At 42.8% G+C, this 20,947-nt stretch overlaps 2 protein-coding genes across 2 annotated transcripts in view; both read right to left on the bottom strand.

Annotated features, from left to right (window-relative positions):
* The window catches only part of LOC309515026 (tigger transposable element-derived protein 1-like), a 409,488-nt gene that overhangs the window by 86,557 nt on the left and 301,984 nt on the right, over window positions 1–20,947 (bottom strand). The gene's annotated exons all lie outside the window — the stretch shown is intronic.
* On the bottom strand, window positions 1,579–14,478 carry KLF6 (KLF transcription factor 6). The gene is made up of 4 exons (XM_082193672.1): window positions 13,741–14,478; window positions 10,017–10,596; window positions 6,770–6,893; window positions 1,579–5,331 (listed from the first exon to the last, which is right to left on the bottom strand). The coding sequence occupies exons 1-4, from the start codon at window positions 13,840–13,842 to the stop codon at window positions 5,280–5,282; spliced, it is 858 nt and encodes a 285-aa protein (XP_082049798.1). The 5' UTR covers window positions 13,843–14,478; the 3' UTR covers window positions 1,579–5,279.

The following is a 20,947-nucleotide window of genomic DNA, read 5'->3' as shown; positions in this document are numbered from 1 at the left end:
AGTGGGTGGAGAGCCTATGTGAGCAGAAAAGGCTTCTGCACTGCAGGTGTTATTCCTCCAAATCATGGAGGATGGTGGCAACTGGTGTTTGTTTCCTGAGTCTTGAGACTTGTGTTTGTTTCAGGCATGCTTAGCATATCCATCCTCGCTGATTCCTCATGTGAGAGTTTTAGGCCACATCCACACTATTCATTTAAAGCACTTTTATGCCACTTTAACTGCCGTAGCTTTCCCCAAGGAATTCTAGGAACCTTTTGAGGGTGCTGAGAATTGTTAGGGGAGCACTATTCCCCTCACAGAGCTACAAATGTTTTAGCAATCAATCCCTCTTCCCATAGAACTCTGGGAAATGGAATTATTCTTTGAGGAGAACAGGGGGCTTCCAACAATTATCGACACTTATAACAAACTTCACTTCCCAGGATCCTTTGCAGGGGGAAGCCATGACTACTGAAGTGCTGAAGGTATAAGAGTGCTTCAAATGTCTCATGTAGATGTGGCCTTGGGATGCCCTGAATACATATGAAACCCAATTTTAATTTGCTTTCATTCCAAATCATTGAGACTTATAGGCCCATTGGTTTCATTTGTTTATGATGTGCAGTCCTCCCTGGAACTGTGCACTTCTACTTCCCTTAAATTATGAGGTGGGGCATATTGAAGACAGAACCTGGAAACTATCACAGTAGGGCCTCAATTGTAGCAGCTTGCAGGGATTCTGGGAGCCATGGGAAAGCGCTGGATCGGGAAGTTTTTCATGTTTATATGTACTGGAAGCCACCTAGGGTGGCTGGGGAAACCCAGCCAGATGGGTGGGGTATAAGTAATAAAATTTATTATTATTACTACTACTACTACTACTACTACTACTACTACACTGTCTCTTTCCAGTAAGGAAAAGAGTACATCCTCAACTCGTGTTCCACCCTCCAAATTTACTGGAAAAGGACCAATTAGAGGGCTGGAAGGGGCCACAATGGCCATCTTGCAACGCAGAAATCAGTTATCATGAGATTCAAGGTCTAAGATTTCCAATAGTGACTCTTTCTTCCCTGGGTAGTGGGCGTGGGGGTGGTGTAGAAGCTAGCCTACCATACGTACAAAAGTAAAATCTCAATTCTGAGAAAGCTGTTTCCCACACCGGGCCTATAGGAACTGGACCTTCAGCTGTCTAAAGTTACAAAACGGGACTCATAATAGAGGGGCCTTTAATTGCAAGAAAAGAAACATGCTTCTCTCCTGCATCATTTTCATCGCCTTCTATATACAGATGCAGCGTCTGCATGTTCAATGCACTTCACGTTTTTTGTTGAGTGGCCACAATTGGGGCACATGGAGCAGATTTATGTATGTTGCATCAAAGGAAGTATAAGTGGGTTAGACAAATTCTCATTTGGCAAAGCTTAGCTCCTTGCCTTGACTAGGCAAGCCTAGCTAAAGCACTTTTAAGAACCATTGCCATCCCATCCGGAGCCAAGCAATTGCAGTGTTCACAGTGAATTAGGGGCAACTCCAGATAATGGAATTTCTGTTACTTTTAATTCCACTGAAGCAAAACCAAAGAAAGAGACCCAAAAATGCTGATAAGAATTTTTTTTATGTTATTCCAATAAAAAATACATTCATACAGAAATATAACAATCTTGCAAAAAACAATTTCAAATAAAATCTTGTAAAACAATTTTTTTTTTTACAAAAATCTTACAAAGAGATTCTTTAGATAACAGGGTGCTTCCAAAAAACAAACGAACAAAAAAAGGAAAAAAGAAAGAAAGAAAGAAATTTTACGAATAGAAATTCTCTTCTGAAATTTCAAGCAATTTTTTTTCTCTCCGCTTTATTGAGGCTCAGTTATCACCTGAACAAAATGTACTTGTTTAAACTTACAAAACTGACAGGCATAATTTGACATATGGCACACAGCCCCCCATTCCAAAACCGTTTTGATGCTTCGCAATCAAGAAAAGCTAATGCAAGGGGATTTATTAAATTTCCATGTTTTCCTACTTGAGCATTAATAGAGTTATTATGCTTCAGCAGAAAGCATTGCAAAATAGGTAAACAAAAAACCCACCCCTGAAATACCCCCAAACAAATAGAAAAACCCTTCTTAATCGCCTTGTTCCACTTGTGATGATCCTGATAAACATACATGTATAGACCTCCCATTTTTACTATGGAGAATGCTCCATGTATGAAATGTTTCTCTCACTATAGCTGCAAGGAAGTCCCTCAACGGGGGAAAAAGAAAAAAGAGCAAGCCAGATCCTACATGCATGAAGCTCCACATGGAACATGAGAGCCCTACAGATTGTAGACAATATAAACCTTTTTCCTAGGGCATATTTACTTTTTGCTTTTTTAAAAAGTGCACACTCAAGTATATAAAAATTGAACACAATACAAAAGGGGCAGGCCTGTGTGTTCCTTAGAATTGGATAAATTAGTGTCTAATGTGTTCTAGAGAAGTATTTAACCTTCACCACCAGTTCCTGGAAAAGATGTCCGAAACAGCAAGAAATAGGCTATCACTGTGGTTTGTGGGTAAGTACAGCACTGCTGGGGAAGGCAGTTCTGAAACTCACTGACTTAACTTCTGGGGGACGGCTGCATCTAAGCTTTCTCATGAAAACCATCTTGCGCCTTCAGCTGAAATGTAAATACCCAAAGTAACAAAGCAATCATCGAGGAGCTCATTCCTAGATCTTCTCAATAAGCTTCTAGACAGAAGCCAAAGCGGTGGATTTGGGTTGGAGGGTTTTTGTTGTTGTTGCGGTCACCTGCTAGAATTATCAACTGCTAAATGCAGCACAGGAGGTGAAGACCCCATTGCCCTCCAGATGCCATGCAACCACAACTCTCATCAGCCCCTGCCAGAATGGTCAACAGTCAGGGATTGTGAGAGTTGTGGTTCAACAACATCAGAGAGACCAAAGGTTCCCTACCTCTGACGTAGCGCTTCCAGATGATGTGGAAACATGTCACTAAGTGAGCTAGGCACTCAAGGTGATGTACCAAATCAGTGCCCTTCGGGACAGATGGAGAGCCAGCCAGACACCAGCAGAAAGTTGGTTGGAAGGTCCAGTTGGGACTTTGCCAAGGTAAAAGAGAAATGGCAGGCTCATTGGTCTGGGGAGAGAGAACCTGATTCAGAAAGCTGCCAAGTTGCATTGAAAGATGCCCAATCCCGCAGTAGTCTCAGGAAAAGGTTCTGCTCTGCTCCATTCGTTTGACCGTCGGGGAGTGCAAGTGCGCAAGTGCGCCCCCTGACACAGAAGCGAATGCAGCCTAGCTTTCTCTTCGCAAGAATCACTTGCGCCCATCGGAGCCTCTCTTCCACCCCCAGGCTGCTGCCCAAATCCTTTTTAAAGTAGTCTGCAAGCCAATAATAATATTTTTAAAAAATGTTTTTATGTGTTTAGTGACCACCACTTGTTTGCTTCCTTTACAAAACTTAAGGAAAAGCAGAGGACTTCTTATGGGCTGCCATATTTCACAGGAAAGAACTCAATTCTTTCCTTGAAAAATATATATTATTCATACACGCACACACACAAACACACAGTGCTTACAAATACTATACAAACAAATATATACACCCAAGAAACTTTCTGCCTGCTTGGTAACTTTTTTTTTTTTGTTTTGCTTTTTCCATTTTAAAAAAGAGAGAGTTTTGTTTTAGTATTAACCAAGAGAAAGCTTGATATAAAGACATGGAACTTGTGCCATTTTAAGCAAATGATTATTTTTGTAATGCTCCTACACTTTTAAAAAGGGAGGAATTGTAACATTTTGAGGTACATGGGAAAGGGAGGTTCAGGGTGCATGTTCTGTACACATATTATTGGTTGTGCAAGGATGTATAAAGAGGGATTTTCAAGGTAGCAGAACCAGTCATATTATTCCATGGGATTTTTAAAAGGAAAAGTATAATATTGTATTGACATGTCCAAGATGCTTTTCTATATGGAAAAAAACCCTGAAGATCCTGAAGATCAGCCTATGCTTTCCTCCACCTCTTCATAATTTACATTTGATACAGTACAAATGTCAGGTGACAAGAGAGCCTTAATGAAGCACAAATCACCCATACCCCTGTATAAGACCTCTTGCGAGAAGAGATCACTTTTGCATAAGGCACCATTATTAAGGTCAACAGTGCATTAACAGCTAGAAAACCAGAAATTAAGAGACCTCAAGGCATAAATAAAAGAGAAAAGGAACAAAAAAACAAAACCCCAACATAGCTGCATGAGAATTTTCTTTTCTTTTCTTAAAAAATATTACAGTTTCTAACCTACAGTGGTTTTATCCACCCAACAGGACAAAAAAAAATAAAAAAATAAAAATCCAGGATCTGTATGTTATGTAACATTAAACCAATTGCATTGTAGCAGCTTTTTAACTGGAATTGAGAGAGGGGGAGAGAAAACAAAAGAAATACCTGCAAGTCCTGATTAAAGAATGGAAAAGCATATAGTTCCCCAGAACCATGCAATAATCTTTGTATTATAATGAAAAAGTTATAGGTTGTGTTATATTGTAAATACACAGCTTATACAATGGATTACAAATGAGCTCTGTAGCAAGTAAAACAAGCTACTTGACACATTGCACATTTAAGAGCTGGACCAGACACCAAAAGCTCCTCTCACACAGGATAGGGGCCCCTCCCTCCATTCTGGTGTCCTGACTCGCCACCCCCTCCCCTCCATCTTCCCCTCCCTCTTTCTTTTTCTTTCTTTTTTATTTTTAAAGGTGCAGACACCCCTTTCGCCCCGCCCCTTGGAAATGATTGATCGCTCCTTTCTTGCGGCATACTCCTCACATACGCAAATGATTCCCCCCGCCCTCCCCCATTCAGCTGACCTTTCCTCTCTCTCTCTCGCTTACGGTTATAAAACAACCACGAGGAACGAAACGGAAGGAAAATGAAACAAACAAACAAAAAAGTATTCATGTGCCTCAGCATACAGTCGCCCAGTACGATCCTCAATAACATACAGTCGTCCAATCATTAACATTCTCAGTGCACGTGCTCACGGCAGAAGGCGTAGAAGGTTGGGTGCCAGCGTACGAGACCCACAACCGTGCGGTCGCTATGCCGTTTCCTTACATGACTTGTTTAGCCCTCTGAAGACCTTCCAAGGAAGAGAGGCCCTGGAGGCAACTGGGTTAGGGTGCAAAATGGCATGCTTTGGCTGGAACACGCATCCCTTCTTTCAAGGCTGGTTGACCTCGAAGCCTCTTAGCCCATAGGATTCGACCTCTTCACCCACTCAGAGATGCCTCTTCATGTGCAGGGCCAGGTGGTCGGACCTGGAGAAACACCTGTCAATGGAGAAGAGGGGAGAATTTTGAGGACCATCTTCCTATAGGTGAGTGAATCGGGGTAGACCAGGAGGAGTTAGCATGGCTTCTTCCAGATGTTGCAAGACTATGACTCTGCTTGTCCCATTCCACTGGCCATGCTGGACTGATCCGAGTTCATATTCCAATAACATCCAGACGGCACCACATTGTGGACTGCTGTTATGAGGCCCTATAGGTCCATCCAAGAGACACAAAATTTGATTTGGGAGACCCAAGTGCATAGCCCTTTGGAATCCTATTGTACCCCAGCCTTACTATCATCAGTTGCAATGGAGGCAAATACTACAGAGCCACTTTACGGAGCATACTTAAAACAAAAGCAACATGCAGAATTAACTCCACTGCAATCTGTGTGACTTGGGACTTGTTCATGTGACCTTGGGGCAGAGAGATAGGTTGTCAAGTAGGCAAACAGAGGAACAGAGTGGTCACTCCGCCACTTGGCCAGAATGCAAAATGCTATGTCAAAGCAAAGTGTGCAGAGTGGCACCACAGTCATGTTCCCGGTGATTCACCAATCGGGCTGACATTCATATCCTGAAAGGAGCTCGGAATGGCATGCAAGGGTCACAGCAACCCCATGAGATAGACTAGGCTCATCTAAATCGATCCAAGGGAGCATCCTGCAAGAATCTTAGCCTAAGTTCACAGCACCTGCTACAATAACTCTTTACAGTCCTCTTCCAATAACTCATTGTGACAGAAGGCTGCTGCAAAAGAGACCCAAACAAAGATGACTAAGCAGAAGAGCTATTTCTTAGAAGACAAACTGTCTTGGAAGTTTTGGAGGAAAGGGAAGGTGACTCACAGAATACTAGGAGTTGGGAGAGAGACCACCACGGGGACCAAGTCCACCTCTTTATAATGGGACCATAGCTACACCATAGCAACCGAACCCTTCCAAGACGTTCATTGAAAGAGACCCTACAGACTGCTCCTCCTCCTGTCAGCTTCTTCCACTTTCCTCCTGATCTCAGCATCAGAAGTCACTCTATTATTTAACCTGTATCCATGCAGACACTATCTAAAATGCATTAACTTCAATCCACTTAATTCTGGGAGTATTTCCACTGGAATTTCAAGTAGGCTGTTCTGAAATATGTAACTGGAAACGTTTTTCCTTTAAGTGGAGACAGAATTGATTCACCTGATCAGAGACTTATTTCTCTCTCTTTTTGCACTGTTAGAACTAAAAAAGCTACACTGTTGCTGATCACTGAAGCTGGATGCTTCCTTTGAAAAGCTCCGGTGCAATGGGACAGAGCTGATACTTGATGGAACTGCCTGCGCCTTGGTGGCTTCATCAATGCGGAGGGCTTAAGTCATTGCTTCCCATGGAAACACTGGGGAAGAGGGAGGTGCAGGGGTTATTAAAAGAGAGTGACCATTCACGTACCTGTCACAGTGACTACATTTAAAAGGCTTGGCACCCGTGTGCTTTCTGAAGTGTCTGGTTAACTCATCACTCCTCGCAAAACGCCACTCACACCCTTCCCATGAGCATCTGTAAGGCTTTTCTCCTGCAAATAAAACATACCAAAGATTATTAACCGTCCGTTTCTCTCTCCAAGCAAAGATGAATATTGATTCATTTGTTTTTAACATAGGAAATAAGGCCACTCAATTTAATTCACAACAGCACACTAAGTACTTCCGAGAACGCTGATGGAGAATTTAGATGTTTCTGAGCTGACAGCTTTGCTGCAACAGCAAAACATCAAGCCTTGACTGGAAAACATGCCAGTAATGTAAGCCTTGTGCAGCTGCATCCTAGGAATTCTCTGAGTGTTTAGAATATAGGCTTGTAAAAATCACCAATAACCTGGTCACCTAGGGTGAATAAGAACTGCCTCCAAATGCCCAGATTGTTATAGAAGTTTAATAGAAGTTGGTTCTCTATATCTTTTAGGCTCAAAACAACTGATATAGACCATGCTTGGAGGTCTCCTGCGCTAGTAGCTTTTGTGGACTTCCTAGGTTAAACACAATAGCAGCAAATTATGGGTTGCACGCTCCAAATTTTACTCATAGACTAAACCCACTGAAAACAATGGAGTCGAGTTAGTTAGGCCTAATTTGCACCCATGGATTTAATAGGTCTTCTCCAAGTATAACTTAAGCACATACAACCCAATATATATTGGGTTCACCTATTAGATACATAGGTTAGGCCTATCAATATTGGATGGTAATGAGAAACCTAACCTACAAATTTGCGGCCATTCAAAGGGGAGAATTATTATTAACCATTATTAAGCCAGAATGTTTGGATGCCAGCCTCAATCCTGACAATATGGGAAAGCAAGTCTTAGACCAGGCATCCCCAAACTCGGCCCTCCAGATGTTTTAGGACTATAATTCCCATCATCCCTGACCACTGGTCCTGTTAGCTAGGGATGATGGGAGTTGTAGTCCCAAAACATCTGGAGGGCTGAGTTTGGGGATGCCTGTCTTAGACTTTCCCAAGGTTCCAATCCATGTCTTTCTATCGCTCTAGAAATCTAGCGAGTGTGAAAATGTCTGTCCCCGAATTGTGAAGATCTAATTGCTTTGCCCACACAGCCAACCACCTTCCCCATGACTACATGGGTCAAAGTGGGCTAGGGTAGGGTGCGGGGAGCAGAGAAAAAACAACAACACAGAATTTCCCAATCCTTTGTCATTCAGGTGTTTTGGACTGCCAGGCCCCAGCGAGCATGGTCGACCATCAGGGATGATGAGACTTGTTGTCCAAAACACATGGAGAGCAGCAGGTTGGGAAAGGCTAGAGTGGAGAGCAAAACCACCTTCATCAGCAGATCATAAAAATGCATTCTGGTCCAGAGATTCTGGTTATAAGATTCTATGGCTTAACACTATTTGTTTGATTTCCGCAGAATAACTGGCATATGAGAGGTAAGCTCTCCCTCACTCACCAGGCTGCGGAAGCATAGAACAGAGCCATCTTTTTTGTATTCCCCTCTTCAAACGGTGAAAAGAACATCTTTGAAGAGGAGACCTCTAAGCTGTTTGTCTCAAGGTGCAGAATCTTGCTCTGCACCTTGAGCTGGAGATTGGTATGCCAGCCAGCGGCTCTGCACATCTAACCACAGTCATCAAGCACTCTAGAATATTAATGTCAAAAAGCAACTACTTTCACTATAAAAAATTTATAGAAACCCTGGAGTGCCTGCCCGCTTCAAATCCTTTCAAGTTAAGCTAGGGAACTGGGTTTGTTTTGTTTAAATCTAGGTTTCATACTAGTAAAATCCTGTTTGCTTAGTGTTAGCAAAACCACATGATAATGAAACGCTCATAAAGTCTGCCATTGTCTTTATGATCATAAACATCTCTCTCAAAAGATCATTTTACTTCTGTCAATGCACACACAGCTAGCTTGAGGCAAGTCCAGCAATTAAGGGAACTAGTTACTCTTCTGCTATTAAATGAATCAATGAGGAATCTGTCCTTCAGAATCAGGACAAAATCTCCAATTTCTGAGAAATGTTTCCATTTCCTTTTGCTGTTGCTGAGTTTCAAAGCTAGTTCTCTGTTGTTGTTGGTTTTTGTTGTTGTTGTTTTTGAGGGATTCCCTCCACCTCCTTGAAAAAACAATTTAACAATTGTGCATCTTCTCAAGCACCAGCTAATTACAAAACAGGAACCAAACATGTGCAAGAGAGAGAAAAGTTAACTAGCCTCATCCAAGCTTTGCACATAGAAGTTTGCAACTGGCTAATGCAGAACAAAAATGAGGAAGTGATGCCTTGCATTTTGGAAACCTCAGCTGTTATTGCATCATCTCATGGCCCCAAGCTCTTGCTCCAGAAATTGCGTAACATTATGACACTATTAGCATCAAGGGTTTTCCTTACAGTTACCAGCAACCAAAGTCAGACATGAAGCTAAATCCAGATGGGTTGCCTGGAATAAGGGACAACACTTCTACTGAACTGTAGATCAGAGATGGGGAACCTATGGCCTTCCAGATATTGATGAACTACAACTCCCATCATCTCTGGTCATGGGTCATGCTGGCTGGGGCTGATAGGACATGGGAGTCCAGCAAACATCTGGAGGAACCATATGCTCTCCATGTCTGCCAGTCCTAATAATGGCATCCTGGTGCATAGTTCTGCTGGCCATGAATATCAAGGGAAGCGGAAGAGAAAGAGGATGATGCTGTCATTGAGAACCAGCCACCAGCTGAAGTATTAAGCAAAAGTCCTATAGAAATCATATGTGATGGTGAACACCATTAGCCTGTCAAATTAGGGCCCAAGCCACGGAAGGTTTGACACACATCCTAGTAAGAGAAAGCTACCTGCCAGTCCTATAGGAACAGGAAGCAAATGGGGTCCCCCTTATTACATTTATATCCTGCCTTTCTTCCATGATGGAACTGTAAACAGTGTTCCCAGAAGGCCTCCTAGCTCACTGCTGACTGGTCACAGACCTTCTTAGCTGCACCAAGGACTCCATATCTTGTGGCTTCAGATCACAGCCAAGTGGGATGAGACAAGGTGTGCTTGAACCCACACATGAACAAGCAGCTGAGGCCTAGCATGCCCCAGTTTTGTTTTCTTCCGTGGAAAACACAAAGTGACCACTATTTGGATCGCCCAAGACCAGATGTTTGGATTGCCCAGTGGAGAAGATCTCACCTGTATGGGTACGTTGATGTGCTTTCAGATGTGAACTTTTGGTGTAAACCTTTCTGCACCCATTGAACTGACACCTGTGGATCCGCCGCCTCCCATCCGGAGAGGCATCGCCGTTCACTGGGGCACCCTTTTCTGCAGTCTTTCCACCACTACCAGTACGAATTTTGCCCGGCGAATGCAATTCACCAGGCGCAGAATTCCACGGTTGGGAAGAAGCTTCCTTCCCCAACTCAGGGGAGGAAGGAGGAGTCGACGTGACAGATGAACTCAAGTTTCCTGTACTGGTCAAGCCCAAGACATCACTAATGGGATCAGATGTAAATTTTGTTGTAGGCGAAAGTTCCTCAGAGCTGTCAGAAGATTCACTGCTGATGTCAGAATTCAAGCTGTTAGTCTCTAAACTCTGAGTCTTTACGCTTTCCTCCTTTGGAACACACGTGGCCTTCTGTTCAGATTCCTCCTTTTTCTCACGCGCCAAAATAATTTTGGTCCACAGATCCTCTTGACTGTCAAATTTTATCTCAGAGGCAGATACGTAGCAAGGCTCGCTCTGAAGGTATCGTTCCAGCTCTAAGCATGTCTACAAAAAAAATAGACACAATAAATTAAAATTAAATCTCTTTTTCTTAAAAAAAAGAAAAGTGCAAAGCTATAGAAGCCATTCCCCAGAAACATCAACCAAAGCATGTGTGTGCAAAAGATGGGGTGTTTATTTCTGGTTGCTAGGCTCCCTTAAAGTAATAGGCCACTCAACCCTCATTTAATGACTGTTACAGTAAACAATGCAGTTCCCAAGAACTGGGCTGGAGTTCAAATACACATAGAAAGAGTTCAAACCCACCTACATTTTCCAGCCATTACTCTTATTGTGTGAGCTGAAAAATCATCTCCTAGAAAGGAGATGTTCAATGGGTTGGCTCTAAAGTGACTCTGTTCTCACCCCAACCCCCCAGTTTTAATCAGGCCTTTCTACAATTTCCAGTATTTTATTAACCAAAAGGGCTTCCAAGTGAATTGTGTGATCTCTGCAGAAAGTTGCCACGCTCGACTTCCACCGAGCTGACAGCACCAGCGCTCTGAACTCAAGAAACATGTGTGGTTGCGGCAAAGTCATGATCCATATTCAGGGGGAACCCACCAAGCAAGCCCATTTCCTACAGATGAAAACTCAGCCTAAGGGAGACGTTCAAAGAATGCCACTTCTTCCAAGCACACTGGCATGAGTTTTGCGTAACTTGGAACAATTCTGGTAGAAATGATAGCGGCCTAAGGAATTTCGGTGAACAAAACCTTTCAGAATGCTAATGCGATGCTGAGAAGAAGAAGAAAGTTTGAGAAAATAGAATTGCAGGGAAAGCAGTCAAGAGAGAAATACAACTTTTTGAGGTCCTGCTGGGAGCCCCACATTGAAGAATTTTATCTACTGGCCAAGAGCACAACCGTATGAGTCATCTCCCTATTTCTTTCACTCAATGCCAAAAGAGACTTCCTTTTAAAATCCTGAACTTCTGCCAAGAAAGTACACGGTTCAGATAGACATGCAACGGGCCATGTAAAATAAAATGAAATAAAGTAAGCTATCCTCCCTGCTGCAATTGGAGACAAGCAACCCTCCGAGTGACACAAATGTGTTTCCAAATTCCTAACAAACTAAAGAGAACTTTGGAAGAAATGCAAGCATTTATCTCTTTTTTTTGGGGGGGGAGTGTCTATCAGTGCACACTTCATTTTCCCTTCACTATCATCCCCATAATTAAAGATCAGCATGTTGATGGAACTAAATATATATGGGGGTTGTGTGTGTGTGTGTGTGTGTGTTTATGGGCAAATATATCAGACTCCATAGTTACCTTATTTTAAGCAGGAACCCCCCCAACCCCATAAGCAAAGCTGACTCCAAAAGCAAATGTCACACATTTCACTCTCTTAAGTGTCAACTTAATGGGAGTTTCTGTCACAGTATGTTGCCAATTTTTACACTTCTCCCCCATCTGTTTAGGCTCTACTCCTAAGCACACTTACCTGGGAGTAAGGACCACTACTGACCTATGGGACTTTTTTCAGAGTAAGCATGCCTAGGTTTTGACTGACCATTTCTCCCCTCTTGTTAACTGAAGGTTGGGCCAAAAAGTGGAAGAGACTGCAAGCTTAATCAATATTTATCGGTTTCCCTATAATTAGGGAACTGATTTGCAGTGCACTTCAAAAATAAAACAAGACACATCATTTCTATAAGGAAACAGGAAGGGAATTGACAGAAAGGGGCAGGTTCAAATTTCTTATTCAGGGTAGATTTAAAATTCCCCCATTATGCAAATCAGCCTGTAGGACTGGCCTGAAGCTCTGAAGGAGGTTCTGAAATTATTCAAAAGACTACAGTGGGATCCATATCTAGCTCTGGGTTAAAATCCCCCGAAATGCCTGAAGGAAAAACTATTTAGATCAATTTCAATTACATACTATTGGTGCTGCCTTGGAAAGAAAAAAGAAAGAAGGGGGGATGGAGGGGGAATTGGAAATGGGGAATTTCAAAACATGCACAAGGTTTCAACCTTCTTGATAGGTTCTCAGGCTTTACAAACAAAACCTGCAGACTGATTTGATCTGGGTACTCAGCTGGGCTTAAAGAGAGAGAGAGAGAGAGAGAGAGAGAGAGAGAGAAGGAGCAAATATCACAGCTAGGGGAAGAGGCAAATAAGTAAACACTCTCTCTTCACTTACACCCCCCCCCCTCCAAGGGGGAAAAATCCAAGACAATGCAAAAACAATCTTGTTTCCAAGCAAACCAATTACTTGTACTAACAAACAAGCGCCCCCCCCAGAAAAAAAAAAAAAAAACCATGTCCATTAAAGGCAACAAGCCTCCCTCTTTCCCTCCGCTAGGAAGACTCACAGCAATTAAAAAGGGGGGGAGGAGAAACAAAACAGTATCATTGTCATATGACTGACAACTCAGGAGGGGGGGTGGCGGGTAAGACAGAGGGAAAAATAATAATACTAATAATTAATGGTTAACATGCAGGAGGGAGTTAGAAGGTTGGCAATTCTGCTAAGGAAAATAATACTGGGGGGGGAGAGATTATTTTTTGAAAAAACCCAATTTCCAACCATTTCTCTCCCTCCCCCCCCCAAAAAAAGTGGGGCGTGTAAAAAAAGCAAAAAAAAAAAAAAACAACCCGGTGGAAATGAAAGACAGTTCGAATGACAAGATCCAGTTGTAGTGTTTGGATCTGCTTCAAGGCGGGGGAGGGGGGAGAGAGAGAGGAGAGACAACTTTGCCAGGAACTAGATCAAGCAAAATGCAAAACGCAGGACTTGCGGATTTATGCTATTTATTTTTTTGTGGCAACATTTCGCTTCAGCGGTTGTTGTTTTGATGGCACACACACACACACACACAGGCAGGACAGGCATTTAGAAATACACCAGCCACTGTCCAGAAGCTGTGACAGCGGCGCTGGGCATAAACAGCACTTCTCCCGGTAGCGAGCAAAAACAAGCATGCACGGCATAAAAAAACCCAGAAAGCAGATATAACAAACAGTGTTGCACAGCAGCCCAAACAAACACACTTGCTTGAAACAATAATGTTACTATTTAAAAATTAAAAAAAAAGATTCCTGCAGGAAGCCTTCCTAAAAGGCAAGCCTCTAACCTCGTTATCAGTGTTGCTCCGAATTAAAAGCAACGTTTGCCCAGCACAAGCAGATATCCTTCGGTTTACCTGTTGCCAATATTCCTCCAGAGATGGTAAAGCGGAGAAGTAACCAGTGTCGTGGACAATTTGGAGTTCCTGAAAGATGCTACACATTGGAAGCACATCCATGGTTTTTCTTTGTTTTTTTTGTTTTCAAGGGGAAGGGGGGAAAAGAAGTTGCAACAAATAAACCCTCCACAGGGTCAACGTCCGATTGCAATGTGTCTCGTCGTAAGGAAGAAGAAGTATCAACACCGCTACAGATGTTTCTCAGCTGCTACCGCTGCTGCTGTCGTCGGTAGTCGTGATGGCAGGTGATGGCGAGAGAAATACGACCAGCTATTTACAAAGTCCCACTTCCTCCTCCTCCTCCTCCAGAGGGAAAGACGGCCACAAAGAAGAAGACAGGTTTGTTTTTTCCCTCTTTCGAAAATAAAAATAATTATATATTAAATTCCTCTTCGGCAGTTCAGATGCAAAGGGTATTTTTTAAAAATATAATAATAATAAAGCAAAAGTTTCATGCAAAGTTTAATTGCACAGCAATATCAAGGTATGGATATATATATACATAGATCTATTTATATATATTTATATATATATATATCTTGCAGTCTCCAAAATGTAGCTGCTGCTGGTAAATCTTGCTTTCCACTCCTGGGGTTCTCTCCAGAAGATACTTGCTCAGGAGCCTACTCAATATTTGCAAACACTGAGATGACTGCGAATGTAACCCCCAGCAAAACTTCCCTATTCAAAAGCTCTCCTTGGCCACAACCTCCTCCTCTTTCTACTCCCCTCCTCCTTCTACTCCCTCCCTCTTTTCGGCTCCCCCCTCCCTCGCGCTCCCAGCTACTCTCGCCCCGCCCCCTTTACTCCTTCTCCTCCACCCCCCTCCCTCCGCCACCTCGTGATCCCATTACGCCGGCTCCGAGCGCTGCCCAATCTCGAACAACAAAACTCGTTACACCGCGTTCCAATGATGTCAGAGCAGCCCAATGGGCGCCCGCGACGCATCCCGGCTCCTCCTGGCGTGACCGAACCTCTCCGTGACGCCGCGCCCGATTGGGCCGATTCGAAATTCGAGCCGTCCTGATTGGCCGGCCGCGCGGCAGGCTATTTTTAGAAGGGTATATAATGCCGGGGAGCCTGTTTTAGAGAAGCGACTCGGAGCGAGAAGGGGAACGTTTTGCTTGTTGTTTGCGGTTGCTAGAGAAAGAGAGGGGAGGAGGGGAGGTTGCAATGCTGAGCGTGGCTTCCGGGGGCGCTGCTGAGCCGCGCAGGAATAGCAGAGGGAAGCTGAATCGCCTGAGACGTTGCAACAAGCTTTTTACCAGGGGAAACTGGGAGGGAGGGGTTGTCATTACACGTGGGTAACGTTTTCTTACGTGCATTGTGTCCCGTGCATTCCCCACAATGCAACAGAATTCTGCTCCTGGCGTTCAGCGGTGCAGTTTGCAGGAGAAATCGAGTCCCCTAGCCCGAAAAAAATAAATGGTTTCAACTTTAATGCGTGCTTACTCAGAGGGAAGTCGCACCGAATTCAAAAGGGTTTTTTTTTTCGATTTGCCAGCAAGCGAAAGCTTGGAGTGTAAAAGCCTCGCTGAATGCGTGGGGACTTGGGCTTAGTGGGGCTGCACTGTAAATGAATATTTGTTGCAGCGCTGCTTAACTAATGCTGGCTTCTGTCGGGAGATCATTTGCTACACAGCAGCCCCTTAACTGCTTTAGGAAAAAAGGAGCTGTAATGGATGGTGGTGGTGGTTTCTTTAAAAAAGAAATCTAGTTTTTGCATTTGCCACCCCAGCTCTGCTTACTGTATCTGCCCTAAACCTTGTGAATTTCGTTTCTTCAGTTTCATGGTGGTTTCGTTTAGGAAGTGCTTCCCATGAAAGCACCTAAAAGCGTAAAAATACACATAAAAACAAACACACACACACACACACACACACACACACACACATATATATATATATATAATGATTGCACCCCATACCAAAAAAGAATTACATACGTACATGAAAGCAACTTCAAATCCATTAAAGAGACTGAGAGAAAAATCTCCACTGAGAAGAAAGCATTCCTCGCAAGGTTGTTGTGAAGAGAACCAGACATCCCATTTTGAGCTTCATGGGGGATGGGTGGGGTAAAAATGTAATAATTAAGCCCAGGGATCCACTTATTTATTGCATTTCATAGAATTGTCTACTTGGAAGGGTCCCAGAGGTTTTCTAGTCCAGCTCCCTGCAATGCAGAATTCAGAGATAAATAATGGGATGGGATGATGGGAGTTGTAGTTCAGTAGCACCTGCCAAGCCAAAGGTCTGTACACCAGCTGTATCTCAGTCACCAAATGACTTTCCTCCTACAGTGCTCCATTTGTTCAAATGAGGTTGCTGTGGACCTCATAGTGGTTAAATAGAAATTTCTAGCAAACCAATAGTATGTTCTCATGTACCTGTCACCAGTTATGGGGTCAGCTGTCTTGCATATCATCTTCCCTGCCTCAACTTCTCAATTCTTCAAAAAAATGCACGGTAGATATATTTAACCATGTCTACTCAGATGAAAATCCTATTGAGCTCAGTGGCACTTACTCCCATGTAAGTAGGGTTGACATTGTAGGCTAAGACTGCAGTGCTGATCTCACTTACCTGGGAGTAAGCCCTGTTGAATCAAGCAGGACTTACTCCTGAGTAGACATGACAGGGATTGCTCTAACTACCAGGAGTCTGATTTTTCCCTACTGAAGTGAACCGCCAAATGTCAGATCTGGGTAAAAGACCTGGGTCAAAAGCAGATCCTCATGATTTTTTCACAAGATGTCACCATAATAATAATAATAATAATTATTATTATTATTATTATTATTATTATTATTATTATTATAAATCATAATAAGCACTATCTCTTTTGTGAATGGATTTTATACAAATAAGTAGTGTGACCACACTTGGAATATTGTGTACAGTTCTAGTTATAATACTTCAAAAAAGATAGTATAGAGCTGGAAATGATGCAGAAAAGGACCCTCAGTGTTTGGTTTAAAAATATTTTACACACCGCTGTCTCTGAAAAACCTAACTCATTTGCTGAGAGTTTCATGAGCCACAGCAAAATCAATGGGTTATGCAGCAACATGGTGGATGTTTATAATTTCTATCAAGAGACAAACACATGACTGGCAAGTTCCCACAAAATTTCATTTTATTTGACTATGCACCAAGACTCAATGTCCTTTACCCCTTGGTACTTCTGTGGTGCTGATAATTTCATACCCATGACTACATTGGTATATTGCTAATTTCCCATGCTGTTTCCATATTTTGAGTCGTATTTTATTATTGTTATTATTTCAGAGCTTAAATAGCAAGCCATTGTCCTGGTATATTATACTAGAATTTATGTAAAAGTTAATCTGATTGAATAATGAAGGGGGGGATGTTGGAATCATTTCCCAATAAAGGAAGGTTATAGCAGCATTAACCAATCCAGATGTCCTCTTTTACTGAGCATTTATCAGGATTCGTCCCCATGATGTTATCAGTGCTAATATATAATTCTCTCTTCAATAATGTTTTTGCCTGTTTGTACTGTTTATCTTTATGCAAGAATTGAGAGTCTCAGAGCATAAACTTCCAACAGTGATTTCTTATTTGCAATGTTTTTGGTTATTGGGGCACAGTGGATTGCTTCCTTTATTGATGAGGCCATCACAGCTATTTCTATCCACGTTTGCCTCAGTTACCAGTTTGCTAAGGACACAACTGGAGTCCTGATCATTTATAAATGAGATGGGGTGGGATGCGCATGATCCTACATCTCATTGCTCTGAAAACTTGTAGATCTGCAGAAGTAGCACTTTTACAAGTGCAACATAATGTATGTTCTGCACTTCTGAGAAATCAGACTTTTAGTATGACAGCTCTTATCCTCTGCAACTCTCTGCCTTTTGATATTAAACAAGCGCCATGGTTGTAAGTGGTTGCATGTTAAAAACTTTTTTGTGAGCTCAGATTTTAAATTTTATTATGTCCATTTGTTTGAGGTATTGACTTTTATCTGTATTGCGATAATTTTATCACATTGTATTCAACAAAGACATTAGTGCAAGGACTTCTGCCTGTGCAACAGTACTTCGTCTCCCCACATCACCCCCAAAATCTGTTCTAGTTTTTCCCCTGACTCGCTGGAGCAGATTTGTGGGAGACGGACATGCAGCCATAAGATAGGCAGAGAAAGTCCTATTGAGCAGATGGAACGCATTTAGAGTCTAAACCTCTCAGGGAAATGCAATGATTAAGCAGCATATAAATCTTGTAGAATAAAATAATACTGGAAAAGTAGGGCTCTGGATTGCACTGGGGAAACTATGTTGTATTCTGTGTTCTGTCTTGATGACCATAATGGCTCAGGTGGGGAGGAAAAGGTTTCATGTTAAGGCATCCTTAAGAAAATACCAATAGCTTGGGGGCAGGGGAGAGATTTTTTTCAGTTTGCATTTAACAGCAAATTTACCAAATTCTCACTTTGTAAAACAGTGTGCAAACTGAAACATAGCCTTCCTTTGAAATTCACTCGTCTCCAAATTTTGCAGATTAGTTCTCCAACCAAGTGATGTGTATAAAAATACATAAAGTGTGCATATATTCATGAAAATAACGCACAAAAATACTTTATGTTAGGGGAAATTGCTTTGCACAAAAATTGTGGATGTTAGGGTAAAATTGTAGTGAAATGCTGAGGAATTTTCATGAAGGCTTTTTTTTTTAGGTAACTGATGTGCTAACGTGGAGAACCGACCTTAAGACAGTAAAAATGAGAAACCGAAATTGACGTATTCTTTCATCCCTTGAAAGGCGCATTGCTGCTGGGATTGCTGTCCTAGGCCCCCCTTTCTAGTATGTGACAGCTTCCCCCAGTGTCCTTCAGAAATGTTGAGTCCTGGCCAAAATAAATTGGAGAAGAGGGACAGTCTGCTGACATACCCCCAGCTTCAAACCTCTGTGCTCTGAAGATTTGGGAGGTCTACCTCCCTCGAGAGCTAAGCTGCTTGCATTCTGCAGCGGTGCCAGTCTCCCAGTAATCCCCAAAGGCAAACGACTGGTTGTTATGTGAGTGTATTTGGTTATGGAAATGTCTCCCTCTGTCCCACAGCAGCTTGTAACAAAGGTGTTTGCATATCGTCGGTATCATAGTAATTATTACTACTTTGGCTCTTGGTCCTGTAAGTAGTCCCAACAGAGAGTTATCACCAGCGGTGAGACAACATGATTTATTGCGGCTGTCCACAACAACAACAAACTGCATGGATGTGTATAAGAAAGCTTTGAAACGCTGGGGCAGGGTTAAAACGTTTGAAGGTAAATGCCACAGCAGACATGGAGTCTATGAAACCCAGTGGGATAGTTAGGCTCAGAACTGAGAAAGAGAGAGGTAGATGTTCTGCCTTCAGGGCTGTGATGTCTTCTTGGTCCCCTGTGATTTGTGGAGCATCATCTGATCCTAAAAAATAAATTGCACCTGGTTTTGATCACATAGATATTCAAATGGCACTAGGAGTTATCCGAAGACCTGTTTAGCAGAGCTGATTAGTCTCCGCTAGAGCCTTTATTGGTGATGATAGATTTGCTCCCATTATTCAGGCCCCACCATTCTTGAGAGGCTGCTCATCTAGCATTGTTGTGACATAACTATTGGCAAAAATTTTATTGGATTTATTCTCGTGCATACTTCCTGGATTCAGCACTGTCTGTGGAAGCATACACAACATCTGTGCTTAGGTAAAGGGACCCCTGACTGTTGCGCTCATCTCACTTTATTGGCCAAGGGAGCCAGTGTACAGCTTCCAGGTCATGTGGCCGGCATGACTAAGCCGCTTCTGGCGAACCAGAGCAGTGCACGGAAACACCGTTTACCTTCCCGCTGGAGCGGTACCTATTTATCTACTTGCACTTTGAAGTGCTTTCGAACTGCTAGGTTGGCAGGAGCAGGGACTGAGCAATGGGAGCTCACCCCGTCGCAGGGATTTGAACCACCGACCTTCTGATTGGCAGCCCTAGGCTCTGTGGTTTATACCACAGCGCCTCCCGCGTCCCAACACCTGTGCTTAGGAGTGCCTTTTATCATCTTAGATCGTATGCTGTCTCAATAATCCATGTGTTGGTCACAGCCAGGTTAGACTACTGTAATGCGCTGTATTCAGTGCTACCTTCAAAGATGATGTGGAAATGCCAACTAGGGCACAATGCAGTCCCTTTTGATCCTTTGTGTTTTAAAGGCCCATCAGCCAGGCTTTCATATCAACAAAGGAGACTAGCCTGGTGTAATTATTTTTTGACACTTGCTGGTTCCAGGGGAATAGAAGTGTCTAGTACAGGGGTGGCCAACTCCCAAGTGACTGTGGTCTACTTACAGAATTAAAAACTGGCAGTCATCTACCCCCGTTTTTATGGAGGAGCCCTGTTTTTAAAGGGTTGGGGGGGGGAGAGGAACCAACAAATTGCTGGGGAAACAAACAGCCTCACTGAGTAAACTCCATCTTCTGTTCTACAGATCGTGCAACAGTGGAGGATGGCGTGAGGGGGTGGGGCCGGGTTCGATTTTACCAATGCTAAGGAAAGGGACCCAGTGATCGACCATCTACCAAAACCTCCCAGGGATCTACCAGTAGATCACGATCGACCTGTTGGACATCCCTGGTCTAGTACCAATGCACACTGGTCTGGTGCCAGTTTTTAAACACCCTGAGCCATGATTAAATTCTAACACTTACTGGTCCCAGGAATTTAGTAGTGTCTAGCATTTCCCCCTTTTGGCAAAAGTGGATGAAATTTACAGGTACAAGAACCCCTCCAGAGTGGATGAATCCTACAAAATTGCAGACAATAGAGCTCAGGAGCTTTGGGTGGGAAAGTAAAAGAGATGCACTCTCTTCCATAATCCCTTATGTGGGATTCTTCACACAGATAGTTTTTTGAGGATAGTCCTCTACCCACATTCTGTAGCAGTAAAGTACCAGAAAGATTGTACCATGCATTTTGTGAGAAAAGTCATGTAAATAACACGGATGGAGTCCAGGGATAAAATAAATCTTAATTACTGAGGACACTGGACAAAAACTGTACAATTTGAGGAGAGAGCAATTTGAGGAGAGTTTTTCAGACTTCAGGCCTTGTATTTAGCAGGGAGACACTAAAACATACAGAGGTAAAAACTCCCTCTGAATTACGCA

The sequence above is a fragment of the Podarcis vaucheri genome (assembly GCF_965113315.1).
Source record: "Podarcis vaucheri genome assembly, chromosome: 12".
Lineage (NCBI taxonomy): Eukaryota > Metazoa > Chordata > Lepidosauria > Squamata > Lacertidae > Podarcis > Podarcis vaucheri.
Note: the sequence above shows the minus strand (reverse complement) of the source record. Positions and strands in the feature narration are given on the sequence as shown.

Coding starts and splice junctions, on each gene's coding strand:
- KLF6 (XM_082193672.1), bottom strand. CDS start 13,842: ATGGATGTGCTTCCAATGTGTAGCATCTTTCAGGAACTCCAAATTGTC. Junction 10,597..13,740: donor TGGAGGAATATTGGCAACAG/GTAAACCGAAGG, acceptor TTTTTTTTGTAG/ACATGCTTAGAGCTGGAACG. Junction 5,332..6,769: donor AAATGTAGTCACTGTGACAG/GTACGTGAATGG, acceptor CTCCATTGACAG/GTGTTTCTCCAGGTCCGACC.